Source organism: Giraffa tippelskirchi, chromosome 11, assembly GCF_054371585.1.
Source record: "Giraffa tippelskirchi isolate mGirTip1 chromosome 11, T2T-mGirTip1v1.2.pri, whole genome shotgun sequence".
Taxonomy (NCBI): domain Eukaryota; kingdom Metazoa; phylum Chordata; class Mammalia; order Artiodactyla; family Giraffidae; genus Giraffa; species Giraffa tippelskirchi.
In genome coordinates this window covers 109,374,308-109,388,476 of record NC_137285.1, presented here as the reverse complement: position 1 = coordinate 109,388,476, position 14,169 = coordinate 109,374,308, and the positions used below count along the sequence as shown (strand labels likewise).

The 14,169-nt window shown below is 48.2% G+C and overlaps 1 protein-coding gene across 8 annotated transcripts in view; it reads right to left on the bottom strand.

The window, feature by feature from the left end:
- Positions 1-2,597: 2,597 nt before the first annotated feature.
- The window catches only part of SERGEF (secretion regulating guanine nucleotide exchange factor), a 243,957-nt gene continuing 232,385 nt past the window's right edge, over positions 2,598-14,169 (bottom strand). For all 8 annotated transcript variants that reach the window (XR_014068795.1, XR_014068796.1, XR_014068797.1 and 5 more), the window contains one exon: positions 2,598-2,963. Coding sequence is in view for 4 of the 8 variants with exons in the window: in XM_081541454.1 (XP_081397580.1) it covers positions 2,617-2,963 (347 nt within the window). In the remaining 4 variants the exon portion in view is untranslated. The remainder of the gene's footprint in view (positions 2,964-14,169) is intronic.

Here is a 14,169-nt window from a genome sequence, read left to right as displayed (position 1 = left end):
TTCTTAAGCTGGCTCCTATGGCTCATTAGCTAATCACCGTCAAATGATTGGCTATCCACAGCATAGTTAACAAACATTTGTTAGAGATAAAAGCAGAGGGTGGGTGGGGGTGAGGGGATCTTAGAGCCCACGCGTTCAGCCTCTCCACCCTATGGTAACCTAAATGTGTACTGACCAGCTCATTCATTATTACCCATTGGGCACGTCCTCTGTCCCAGGACCCGTCCTTGGTGAAGAGTTCCAGAATTAACCAAGACCTGGTCCCTTGCTCATGAAGAGCTCAAGATCTAGTAGAAATGAAGGGCTTGGGTATCTACAAGTCTGTGGATAACCAGTAAGGTTCAGAGCTTCCAAAAAAAAGTCTGGAAGACACTGCCAACAGCCCCTCACCCCACTGAAAGCCCCCCTGGGGCTTTCAGGCGCTGCTCAGATCCAGCCAGTGAGCTGACATGGAGAAGCCTGTCCATTGCTGTTACTGGAGGGGACTGGGGTCTGAGGTGTCGTCTACTGCCATTCATTCTGGCATGCATGGATAGCTGGGCTCCACAGGCTTCTAAGAAGAGTCTGGCTCAGGTTCTGAGGGTTAGGGCCAATGCACCACCTTACCCTGACTCAGGCTGTGAAGGAGCTCCACAAGGAAGCCTTGGCAGGAGCATGAGGGTTCAGCAGCAGAGGCTTCGGGGTTCAGGTTTCTTCCAGCAAGTGCCGGAAGAGGTAGGGGGAACTCCATATGGCTGTGCTATAAGACAGACAGACAGCATGCGGGTTCCTCAGGCATGGAAACCCTGTCTAGAAGGTATGGGCCTGAGGACTAAGCGATGTGGGGCTGCCTTCTGATGCAGACCACTCAGCCTGTAGGACAGCAGGTGGCGGCCAGTAACGGTGGACTTGCTCCAGTCTGGGTCATCTCTGGGCCATCCAATTGATCCATCTCAGAAGTCTTGGTCATCTTGGTAAGACCAGCTCAGAGTGTCCAGACAAGTCCTTCCTTCCACGCTGGAAGTGCTTAGAGGTTTACTGGCCTCTACTGGTCCTGGGAGGTGGGAGGACCAAAGGCTTTTCTGGCCAGCACAGTGATATGGACTCCATGCACTGGAGTTCAGGGTCAGCCAGTGGCCATGGGTGGTTTCTAGGTGCAGGCCTGGGGAGCTCAGGATGGCCCTCATCCCCACTCTCCTGAGTTGAGCCCCCTGCTGATCTCAGGACCACCCCTTGTCTGTACTCCTCCCCCTTGTCTGGCTCAAAGTACTGGATGGGTCACCTCCCAATTAGGACCCTGGGCCAGGAGTGAGGTGTGTGACTTAAGATGGTCCCTTGCCCTTTCTAGGCTTCTCTTTTTCCACATGAACAGCAAAAATGTTAGAGAAGATCAGTGGTTTTAAAACTTTTTCAAGGACCCCTTGTCAAGTGAAATTTTATGTGAAGCCTGATATATGTACAGGTTAAAATGATGCTGCTGTGAGTAAGGTAGAGGGGGGGTCCCAGACCTCTGTGTAGTGGCTTTCCTTTACCCACAGCCCACACAGTAACCACTGTCAGGAGGTTGCGTCAGTCTCAGGAGACTGATAGGGTCTGGAATGCAGTTTAGAGGCCACTAGGCTAGAAGGTGATTACAGGTCCTCCAGTCATGATGTCCTGGGCTTTTGTAATATTCTCAAGCCTTTGGAGCCTAGCGTTCCCAGATTCAAATGCTCTCCTGAGTCAGAGGGAGGCGCTGTGCAATGTGTCACAGCCCTGGCTGGCTGGTTGGTGACACTGCCACACAGTCCCCCCAGGGAAAGCCACTTTCTGAGGCCCTCTGGCCAAAGGCCTGCTGGCAGTCACAGCAGAGGAAAAGATGCCGTGGCCCCCAGAGCCATAGCTGCCACCCAGGGAAGCCTGAGGTCTGTGGTCTGGCCTGGTCCCCGTTTCACCTGAAGGCCCCCCTCCTGCAGAGGCCAGGGCCTGGGGGCAGAGCTCAAGGGTTAGGGTTCTTGATGCTGCTTTCCCTTTGACCCCCCCTCCCATGGGGTGCTGGTCCCTCACTCGGAAATACAGCTTGGCAACTACAGTCACACAGACTGACTGCAGAGTCCTGCCTGGCACAGAGGAAGACGCTGACCTTGGGAGTTTCATTGGTTCTGAAGATTCCATTGTCTGTCCCAAGGGTCTCTTTGGCCTGGTCTTTCCAGAAGTCTTGTCTCTTCCTCCACTTACTCATCTACATTTCCTCCACCCTGACTCCAGAGCCCTCTCCCTTGGTCCCAGTCACCAAGGAAAGAACTCCATCCTGTCCAAGTATTCAGTCACCGGATCAGGGTACATCGAATCACAGTACCTTGAACCAGCAGACTGCATGCTCTCGGTGCTGAGAATGAAACCCCAGAGCTGGACTTTCTGTTCTCACCAGTTAGGGACAGGCTGGAGCCTTCCTGCTCCTTCCTAAGTCCTTGGGTAAAGACTTCTCATGCACTGGGTAGAAATGATGTCTGTTTTCTTGAGCCTAGACATCAGGCAGGCAGCCACCCATCATTCTGGTCTTGTCGGTCCACCCGCGGTGCCTCCTGAATCCCTCTCAGGATTGCTGCAACCTGACAAAGCAGTTCTCCAGGGACACGTTAGGTGGGTAAGGTCACTTTATTCAAGAGTCTCTGCCACAAGCCCCCCATTTCTGAACCTCTCAGACTGGGTTTGGGGAGAAGTTTCTGCATGTCTTTCCTTGTGGTTTCTTTCTTTCTCCACGGCTTCTTGAGATCTCGCTTCCTCGGTGGCATCTGGGGAAGGACTTGTGACCCTGGGGTGCTGGCCCTGGGCAGGGAGGGCTGGCAGCTGGCAAAGGGCCAGTGAGTGGCCAGCCCCGCAGCCCACATGGAGCCCCAGGGAGGAACGCAGGCCCGGCACGGGCTTCGGGGCCCAGACATCAGCTTGGGTGCCATCCCCGCACATGCCGTGCTCATTCCAGCCCCAGGAGTGACACGCACCACCTAAGACAGAGAGAGAGAAACAAACTGTGGTGGCCGTGGTTCTGGGGAACAGGTCCAAAACACTCACCCTGGGGGTGCGGTATCCCCAGGACCCCAGGCTACACCTGAAGAAACCAAAGCTCAGCCATATCTGGGGGCCTGCCCGCCCTCCTGGCTTCCTCCCCTGCCCTCCCAAGTCTGCTTTTCTTCACTCCCACCAACGCGCCACCTTCCTGCCTCAAATCTGGCTCTCCTCCTTGGCCCCTCCCTCTCCCTCCCCCTACAGACACCTCTCTCTCTCCCTCTCTCTCTCTCTTACACACACACACACACACACTCCTAGACCTACCAATTCTGCCTCTGAAAGTCTCTCCAATCCTTTCCCACCCCTCCATCTCCTGATCCCAACCCCATTTTCTCTCCTCTGGGTCACACCAACAGCCAACTAACCAGGCTGCTCACCATCCACTCTGATCTTCAAAGAGCATCAGGATAATCTCTGACAACGGCAGATCTAACCAGGTCACTATCCTGCTTCAACCCTTCACTGACTTCCCACTACCCTTAAAGGCCTTTTCTGGCCAGTGAGGCAGAGTGGTCTGGCTCTGGACCAGTCTGCGGGGCTCCCCTTTCACACTCTCCCCCACCCCACCGCATGCCATAATCCCTGCTTCCTTCAGCTCCTGAAATATGCCCTGCGGGGCTGACCTTTCTCTCCAAGTCCCAGCTTTGCTGGGCTTTACACACCCCTCATCCTTCAGATTCTGTTTAGATCATGCTCAGAGGCCAGATTCCCCGGCACCCAGTCAACCTGGATTCCTGTCATCGCCCTTGTACTTTTCCCCGTGGGCGGTGGATAGATGGTCTGGGTGGTGATGGGTTTACTCTCCCCTCCTCATGAGACTGTCTGCCCTGCAGTGAGGGAGGAACACGGATGTTCTGTTCACTGCCCTGTCTCAGTTGAGTTGTTCACTGCTCAACAAGGGTTCGCTGAATCGATCAACGACTGAAGAACTCAGACTCCTACAGCCAATCTCTGAGCCAGCATTCGAGCGCATGTCTCTCCGACAGCCCATGAGGCTCCCACCCCATCACAGCACCTCTTCCTAGGTTTTGGACCCTTTCCTGGAGTCTAAACTCACTCACATTTTTCTGTGGTTTTTTAAAAAAAATTTTTTTTCCTGGATATAAAAGTAATACATCTTCATGGTAAAAGGGGGGAAAAGAAAAATAGGGATAGGTGTAAAGAAAAGCAGGCTCCTAGAATCTTGCCCACTGCAATGAATATTTTAACTATTTTATTTTACTTTTTTTGGCTGCACAACACAGCATGTGGGATCTTAACTCCCTGACCAGGAATCGACCCATGCCTCCTGCATCTTAACCACTGGACCGCCAGTGAATATTCCCGCTACAAATATTTTCCATATCTCTTTCAAATCTTCAATTTGTGAAACCTGTAAATATTTGTGTACATATTGTCTTGCTTTTCTGCCTTAATAACATAAACATTTCTCCATAGAATTACGGATTATTCAAAAAGTAAATTAAAAATAATTTTGAAATTTTGAAAACATTCAATATGAAGAAAAGTACAAATAATTTAACAGAAAGACATGTTCCCCAGTCAGATTTAGAACACAAGTTAACATTTTACCATATTTGTTTCAACATTTAAAAACATAAATCAATTATAAAGATACCATTTAAGACCCACCTCTCATCCTTGGCCCTCTTTCCATCCATTCCCTCCTTCCAGGAAGTAACCACTATTTGAAGTTGGTGTACATTGCCAGCATGCTTGTATTATATTTTTCTACATATATGTGTCCTTAAATACTATGTAATATTTTTAGTTTGTTTTAAAGATTTACATAAGTAGTGTCACTCAAATATATCTTTTGTTGTAACTTGCTCTTTATACCACTGTTTTTGAAATCTATCTGAGCTAACAGTTACAGATTTAGTTCATTTATTTCAACTGTGCATAGTATTCTATTATGCATAAATCACATTTTACTCACCCATTTCCCTTCTGATGGACAGTTCTTTAATGATGATCACTGCTGCTATTTTATTACACAATATATAATTTACAACAATCCTATTACTATTGTTGCTACTATAAACAGCACTGCAGTGAACATCCTGGAACACATGTCCCTGTACAAACTGGTGTTTGTGCACATTGATCCCTAGAAATGTGAGTGTGGTGGAATCACGTGTTTACATTTACCAGGTATGGCCAAGGGTTTCCCAGGTGGCTCAGTGGTAAAGTATCCACCTGCCAATGTGGGAGCCACTGGAGACATGGGCTTGATCCTTGGGTTGGGAAGATCCTCTGGAGGAGGAAATGGCAACCCACTACGGTATTCTTGTCAGGATAATCCCACGGACAGAGGAGGCTGGTGGGCTACAGTCCGTGAGGGTGACAGTCAGACACAACTGAACACGCACGCAGGTACGGCCAAACAGCTCTTCACTGTGGCTGCAGTCTCATCATTTATAGGCCTATCAGCAGTGGATATGAATTTGTTTCCTTCTATCTTTGCTGTTATATTCTTTCGATTCTTATTAAGTACATGTAATTATTTTGCAATTTTGACTACTAGTGAGTTGAAGCATCTCTTTATGATGCTACCCCTAAATCGCTTCTTCTGTGTATTGTGTGTTTACATTCTTTCATTCTTTGCCTGTTTTGGGTTGCTTGCCTTTTCTTTGTTCCTAGTTTGTAAGTGTTCTTTGTGTATTCTTTTGTTTATATAATCCTTTGTCATAAGCATAGTAAGTGTCTTCTCCCAGAAGTCTGTGGTGTCTCTTCACTTTGTTTATGGTGTCTTTTGTTATAAAGATTATTTAAAATGACTGCCTAATTATGCCCATTACGGAGATTAAACAGTTTCCTTAACCTGTATTTTGTTATCAGATAGGTTGTTTCTAATTTTTTGTTATTTTGTATAACATTTCTATGAACATCTTTGTGCATGAATCTTTGCCTACATTTCTAATTATTTTCTCAAATTAGATTCTTAGAATGGGAATTTCTGGTCAAATGGCGTGGACATTTTTGAGATTCCTGAGTACTGCTTTGAGTACTGCCAGAATACTTTTTCACAAAGGCCACTCGAATATAACTACAGCAATCTGTGCGAATCTCTATATCACTCCAGTATTGTCAGTAGTTATTCATTATTATAATATTTAAAAATCTTTTCTAATTTGAAGGCAAAGATGGTATCTCATTATTTTTATTGTACTTTTCTGATTCCCACTGAAACTGAAAAATAATTCTTATTTTTTCTCAGATATCTGTATTTCTTCTTTTGTGTACTATCTGCTTTACAAGTTTTCCCTGTTTTGTATAGAAGAGTTTAAGTGTTCAGACCCAAAAGCCAGATGGTCTGGGTTCAAAATCCCAACTCCTCCATTTATTAGTTGTGACCCTGGGCAAGTTACTTAGCTTCTCTGAGCCTCAGTCTCCTTATCTGTTAAATGGGGATAATAATAGTACCTTTTTCATAAAGTTTATACATACTTATTCATTTACAAGGATTAAACGAATAAGTATATATAAAATACATAGTATCGCAGTCCACCCTTATGTGCAGGGGACACTTTCCAAGACCCTCAGTGAATGCCTGAAACCTTAGATAGTACCAAATTCAAATCCGATACTGGTTCTTCCTATACTAATGGGCATGTAGCATGTACAGCATGGATGGGCTGGACAAAGGGTTGATTTACATCCTGGGCAAGATGGAGCAGGACAGAGCAAGTTTTCATTACACTACTCGGAATGGCGTGCAATTCAAAACTTATGAGTTATTTACTGCTGGAATTTTCCATTTAATATTGACTAAACATGGTTGACAGTGGGTAACTGAAACCACAGAAAGCAAAATTGTGGATGAGGGGGCACTACTGCACTAAATAAATATTTGCCATTGTTGTTCTCAAGAGCCTTACTAAGATTATTTTAAGAGTATTAATTCTGTGCATATGTGGCATAAATATTTTTTCCTCAGTTTTATTTAAAATTTTGCTTTGGGTGTTTTGATGTAAAACATAAATTTTGTGGTTCTACATAGTACAATTTCTTGCTCTTTTATCTAATTATTTCTCTCTTTGCTGTAAGAATTGGAAGCCCATCCCCATCCAGATCGGAAAATACTTTTGATTTTTTTTTCAATGATCTGAGTTTGTAATTATCTTTACATTTCACTCATTAGCCACTGAAAAATCTGTTTTGTGGACCACTGTTTCACAGAGGGAGCCTGGCTGGCCCGGGATTACCCTTCTCCTTCCTTTTCCCTGGGAGGAAGGCAGTCATTAGCCAAAAGCTTGGGCTCGGGGAAACATAGATGTCTGCCTGTTTGGCCCATGAGTGAGGAAATGCACACAGAGAGGATGAGCCCCAGGCCACAAGTCCTGCAGTTCAGCAGGCGTTTCAGCCAGGCCGATCTGAGGCACAAGGTGGACGGCGGAACAGGCTTGGGACCTGTGGGCTCCATTCGGCACCTGGTGTGGGCTTCGCGCCCGGCCCTGGTGAGTGGCACCAGCTGACAGTCAGCAGGAATAGGGGTGGGAGGAAGGCAGCGCTGATCTAGCAGCAGGACATGGCACAATGGGCAGCTGGCAGGTCCCTCTCCTCCTGCCAAAGGAAACGCTCTAAGGAAGCCACGCGCCGGGCTGGGGTAGCCCACTGGGTTGAGAAGCCTGGCACAGGCCCAGATACAGCTTCTTCCAGCCCTCCCAAAGAGGCTGGCGTGAGAGTAGGTGCTTTATATTCTTTATCTCATTTTAGTCCAACAATCCTATAGGGCAGTCATGCTTCATAAATTATTCTCATTTTAGAGATTATGAAACAGAGGCTCTAGAACCCAGGAGGTGTGGCTCCAGAATGTATGCTAAACTCTGCACATTCTATATCAGGGCTTGCCAAATTTATTCCGTAAAGGCAGACAGGAAATACTTCAGGTTCAATGGTCTCATACGGTCTCTGTTGCATATTCTTATTATTTATTACAAGACTTTAAAAATCATTCTTAGCTTGCGAGGCTATACAAAACAGGCCATGCATTAGATCTGGCCCGTGGCTTGTACTCCACCAGCCCTTGGGACATATATAACACATACTATGGATGACTGTGGACTATGCTACGCTTGCCTTGGTTCTCACATCACCACACAGCTGTGTGACAACGGCACGTGTGTCCCCACCTCCCTCTCGGGGCTCCTAGGAGGAGGTCTGCGTGTGCTGATATACATTAATGCCCTGGTAGCACGCCTGACACATGGTAACAGTTCACACCCGCATGAGAAGCAGACCCGGGGGAAAGAGGAAAAGGCAAGGAAGGCCATGCTGTGGGGAACCTCCCCTGCAAGTGGGGAGGCTAAGGGTGCAATGACAAGTCAGGGGTTCTCCAACACTGCAAAGAAACCTCCTGTAGAAAAAGACCAGGCTGCTGAACTTGGAGAGTGAAAGATGGGCCATCCTGTAATAGAAGGGCTCACCCAAGACATGTTTAAGTTCTGAGCTCCTCCAGCATTTTAGAAGATGTTTCACACACACACCCGCCTCCCACCCTCACTGACAGCCACCTATTCAGGGGCACAGTGAAGACGGGAGGGCCCTCTGGGCTCAGCAAGGTGCTACTGTTCTCATGTAGAGGTGAGAGCCCATGACAAGTCTCCTCCTAAGCTAACTGGTATATGGGACACTCAGTTTTCAAAACAAGTGCATTCACAATGACTCCTGGAGTTACACAGGGATCTCTGCAGTGTGTATGGCACTCGCCAGGCTCTCAAGGACACTGAGATCCCACCTGACTGACCCAGAGCTGCTCTACTGGACCTGGGACACCTGTCTGAACGTTGGGTCTCAATCGCTTCAGTTATGTCCAACTCTTTGCGACCCTATGGACCAACCATAGCCTGCCAGGCTCCTCTGTCCATGGGATTCTCCAGGCAAGAATACTGGAGGGGGTTGCCATGCCCTCCTCCTGGGGATCTCCCCAACCCAGGGATCGAACCCGTGCAACTCCTGCATTCCAGGTGGATTCTTTACCACTGGGTCACCAGGGAAGCCTCAAGCCTTGGGTAGAGAGCTCATAGGTACAGTAGGATTCCTCAGCCTCTAGAGTTCAGGGCCCTGCATGCAGGGCTCAGTGGAGCTGATTCAGGCTGTGACAAGTGACAAAGCTTAGGGCCCACCACACTTACATTAGCCTAAGAGCCCTGCAGGCAGCAGAATCTCGGGGTGGGATGGTCCTTGGCACAGGTTGGACACAGCACCTCAATCTGTTCAGTTCTGTGGCACCTGCCTGAGCTTCTTGGCAACCTGGGCCCTCACAGGGCCTTATGGTGCTGGGACTGCAGCCCAGCACTAGGAAGGGGGCAGCTTTTCTGTAGGAGGGTACTTGCCTAGAAGAGGCAAGCACCTGAGCACGTGTGGCAGAAACCCTTGGTTGTCCCTAAACCACAGAATGGAGACTACATTTCCCAACTTGTTCATTGTTCAGTTGCTAAGTTGTGTCCGACTCTTTGTGACCCCATGGACTGCAGCACGCCAGGCTTCCCTGTCCTTCACTATCTCCCGGAGCTTGCTCAACTCATGTCCATTGAGTCAGTCATGCCATCCAACCATCTCACCCTCTGTTGTCCCCTTCTCCTCTTGCCCTCAATCTTTCCCAGCATCAGGGTCTTTTCTAAGGAGTTAGTTCTTCGCATCAGGTGACCAAAGTATTGGAGCTTTGGCTTCAGCATCAGTATTGGAGCTTCAGCTTCCAATGAATATTCAGGGTTGATTTCCTTTAGGATTGACTGGTTTGATCTCCTTACTGTCCAAGGGACTCTCAAGAGTCTTCTCCAACACCACAGTTCAAAAGCATCAATTTGTTGGTGCTCAGCCTTCTTTATGGTCCAACTCTCACATCCGTACATGACTACTGGAAAGACCATAGCTTTGTTGATACAGAGCTTTGTCAGCAAAGTGATGCCTCTGCTTTCTAATATGCTGTCTAGGTTGGTCATAGCTTTCCTCTCAAGGAGAAAGTATCTTTTAATTTTATTTGCAGTCACTGTTTAATTTGCAGTCACTGTTCACAGTGATTTTGGAGCCCAAGAAAATAATATCTGCCACCGTTTCCACTTTTTCCCCATCTATTTGCCATGAAGTGATGAGACTGGATGCCATGATCTTAGTTTTTTGAGGCAAGCTGAAATGTTCTGTATTAGTTTATAGAGCTCTTCTTCAAAGATAGGTGGCAAGTGCCCTTTGCCCCTTCTTCTTTGTCCCTTCCTCCATCCTGTCACTGGAAATGTGGATATGATGGCTAGAGCTCTAGCTGCCTCTTCTGACCATGAAGATGAGGGCTACAACCTAGGGATGGTGTTTCTCAGTTTCATATAAATGTTACCTTAATTCTCACAGCAACCCTCTGAAGTGTTCTTGCCTCCATTTTATAGATGAGGTAACTAAGCTCAGAGAGGTAAAAGAACTTGCCCATGGTCACGTGGCCATTCTAGTCAGGACTAGAATTCAAGACTCCCGAGTCTCAGGGTCCTTCAGTAGTTCCAAAATGATAATAAAGTCACTGAATACTTAGTGCACGCCAGGCCCTCTGATAAACACTTTGTATGTATTAATTCACTGAATCCCCACAGCAAGCCTGTGAGATACAACCTAACACACCTGGTGAGAAGTGGACCTGAATTCCAACCCAGGCAGTAGGACTCCAGAATCTCTTTTGTCAATATGTCATCCTCTCTAGCAAAAGCCCTGCTCCTCAGGTAATGAAGAAAGGCTCAAAGTCATGGCCCACCTGTACAGGGACAAGGTCAGCGATGGGAGGCAGGAGCCATAGCAGGTGAGAGGAGGAGCACCCTAGAGAGGAGCAGGATTCTCCCTGAGCCCTCACGAGCCTTGGGGATGAGGCCATGGCAGCTGCAGAAGACCCTGCTTCCTTCTGCCACCGCCCGCCCCACCACATCTGGTGAGGGGAGGGGAAGAGGAGGAGAGATGGTGCGAAAAGTCAGGCCACCAATGGTTCACCTTGTCTACTGCCTGTCAGAGGCCACACATGGACCTTGGGCCTCAGGCAGAGCTGCTCTTCTGCAACACCAGGCAGAGACAGAGAGAGATGGGAGCGGGGAGGTCTGAGCACCTCACGGAGAGGAAGGCTCTGGATTCAGGAAGGTGGTAGATGTCAGTGTGGATGGAGCTGGCCTCGGAGCTGGGCAAATTTAGGAGAAATGTCTGAGTGTCCAGTGGCCCAAGTTCATGGGTATCTCACCATTTGGACAGTAATTGGTGGTCCCTAGGTCCTGCTGTGAGCAAGGAATTCAGGCTTCCTGATGTGTTTTGGGTCCAGGTGGTAACCTCAGGACAGAAAGATGAGATTCAGGACCAGAGTCTCTCTCACCTGGACAATTACAACAGCTGGTTTCTGGGTGGGGGAAGTCAGGCCGAAACACAGTGTGGACTAGGTCCTCTCATGGACAATTTCCTGTCTCCCCATCATCTACAATGGGCCTCTTAGCTGACTCTCATGGCGGCCTATCCCTCTTGGCTATATCAGCGCTCTTTCCTCTGTTCCAGCCCCACAGGCTTGCCACTACTCCCTGAGTTCACCCAGATCTTTCACACAGTCATGATTCTGCTCAGATGAGTCCATTTATTTCATCGTGTGGAGGCCTCTTCTGGCTTGGACCCTGTACTATACACAAGACCCTGAAGAGGAAAATTCAGTTTCTGCCCTGGGGCTCCCAGGCCATGAGCATACACAGCCATGTGCGTGCATGCTCAGTGGCTTCAGTCATGTCTGACTCTGTGTGACTCTATGGACTATAGCCTTTGAGGCTCCTCTGTCCATGGGATTCTCCAGGCAAGAATACTGGAGTGGGTTGCCATTTCCTTCTCCAATGCATGCATGCATGCTAAGTCGCTTCAGTCATGTCCGACTCTGTGCGACCCCATGGACAGCAGCCCAGCAGGCTCCTCTGGCCACGAGATTCTCTAAGCAAGAATACTGGAGTGGGATGCCATTTCCTTCTCCGGCACCATCATGGGGAAAGACAATTATAGGGACCAATGGCATGTACAAGGGGGCTGGCACAACAGTGTTTACTGTGGCATTGTTTACTGTGGCATTGTTCACAAATTGTGAAAGATTTGAAGGGAACCCCCAAAATATCCATCAACAAAGGACTGTGCAAAGAAACTATAGTTTGACCCTGCTATTGAATAATACATAGCTATTTAAAATAACGAGGTGCACTCTGTGGCCTGACATGGGACAATACCTTTTAAGAGAAAATAGGATACAGAACAATATAGAGGGGTTATGATTTAATTTATGCAAAGCCACTATACATTTCTATATGTATAGATTCTGAAGAATACATCCCAAACTGAGAACAAACTGTATCTGAGGAAGAGAGGGAGAAATGGGGGAAGGATGACTGATATTTTCTTTTTGTATGTTCATATATTTAAAACCAATAATATAGGATGATGATTAAAAAAACAACAGTATTTCTAAGGGACAGAGGTAGCATAGAGGAGAGAATTATATGGTCTGTTGTGGACATGAGGCAGGTGTCACTGAAAGTTCCAGGAATTAATTTTGAGCTGGGTTTTGAAGGATGAATAAGAGTTCACCTGTTTTAAGTAGAAGGTACTAGCTGACATTTGCCTACTTGGAGTGACTTTCATTGATCTTGCTGGCATCTTTTTGGCTGCAGGAGTAAATTTTGGCCCAGTGTAGAGCTGGGTCCTCCTGCGCTGTTGGAAGGCTGTTAATCTCACTTCCTCTGAGTTCTTAAGGTGTCCAGAGCTCTCTAAGCACATACACCACACTCCTCCTGGATCTAGAAGTGTTTCTATTTGTAACTGTCTTGCTGGTCTGTGAGCAGGGATGAAAGCCAGGCATGGGGAGCGGGTCACGCTCGTCAACCAGCCCTCAGGTACGCGGTACGGGCAACTCAGGATGGAGCTACTGAGTGAAAGTGGATACATCTGGGCCATTCCCTCGCCCACAGTCTTTCTGAGCCCCCTGCCCTGTCTGGAGAGCAGCAGAGGTGGAGCACACACACCTAACACTGAGATCTAGTGCCACTGACACCAGTCCTGTGCCTGGATCCTTATCTTCATCTCCCTATCTGCGGCCAGAGCCGCCTCCTGGCCACTGGCCTCAAGAACAGACAGCCATGGTCACGCTGCCCAGAGGGGGGCGGCTCCTACACCAGAACAGCCTAGAGAATGGCTGCAAGGAAATGGTCCCACCGGGCCAGTCTGAGGGAAGAGCCACTGTCAGTGCAGGACAAGTCGAATAATTAGTCCATTCGTCCCTCTCCAGGGCCACTGATGCCCTCAAGGCAGGATCTGAGGCAGCAGGAAGAAGCAGGCTTCCAAAATCAGGAGGGGGCAGGGCCTGCTGGCCCACAGCATTACTCTGGAGATGCTTTTGTGACTATAGCCCAAGTTGCTAAGTAGAAGCTGACTGGCCTGGGGTCCTTTCCAGACGAGGACCCAGGACAGCACTGAGAATGGGGTGAGAGGAAGAGAGGGGGTTTGGGACTGAAGGCGAGGGGGCAGAGAGGAGGTTGTGGCTGTCCACCAGGTAAGAACAATGAAGGATTTAGGAAGGTAATGTTTAAAGGACATCCGGGATCTCACCAGCCAATCACTCTGCACGGGTGTTCCTGCAAGGGTGTCCTAACTGCTCTCTCTGTTGCCCCGGTTGTATTCTCTACACAAAAACCGAGTGAGGCTGTTCAAACCTGGCAGTAAGTCAATACGGCACTGCTCTGCTCAGATCCTCCAATGCTTCTTCATTGATTCAGATAAATAACAGCTGGTGTCCAGCTTCTTCCTGGACCTCATGTTCTATCAAGTTCCACCTTGCTGACATCACCACAGCTACAATGACTAACTCCTTTCCTGTTCCTCAAACAGCACTGGCCTCAGAGCCTTTGCTGTTCTCGCTGTCTGGAATGCTCTTGTCCTGATGTCCACTGGTTCATTCCCTCATGTTGTCAAGTATTTGTTCAAATGTCACCTTATCTGGGCTTCCCAGGTGGTGCTAGTGATAAAGAACCCGCCTACCAACGCAGGAGATATAAGAGACTCGGGTTTGATCCCTGGGTCGGGAAGATTCCCCAGAGGAGGGCATGGCAATCCACTCCAGTATTCTTTCCTGGAGGATCTCAGGGACAGAGGAGCCTG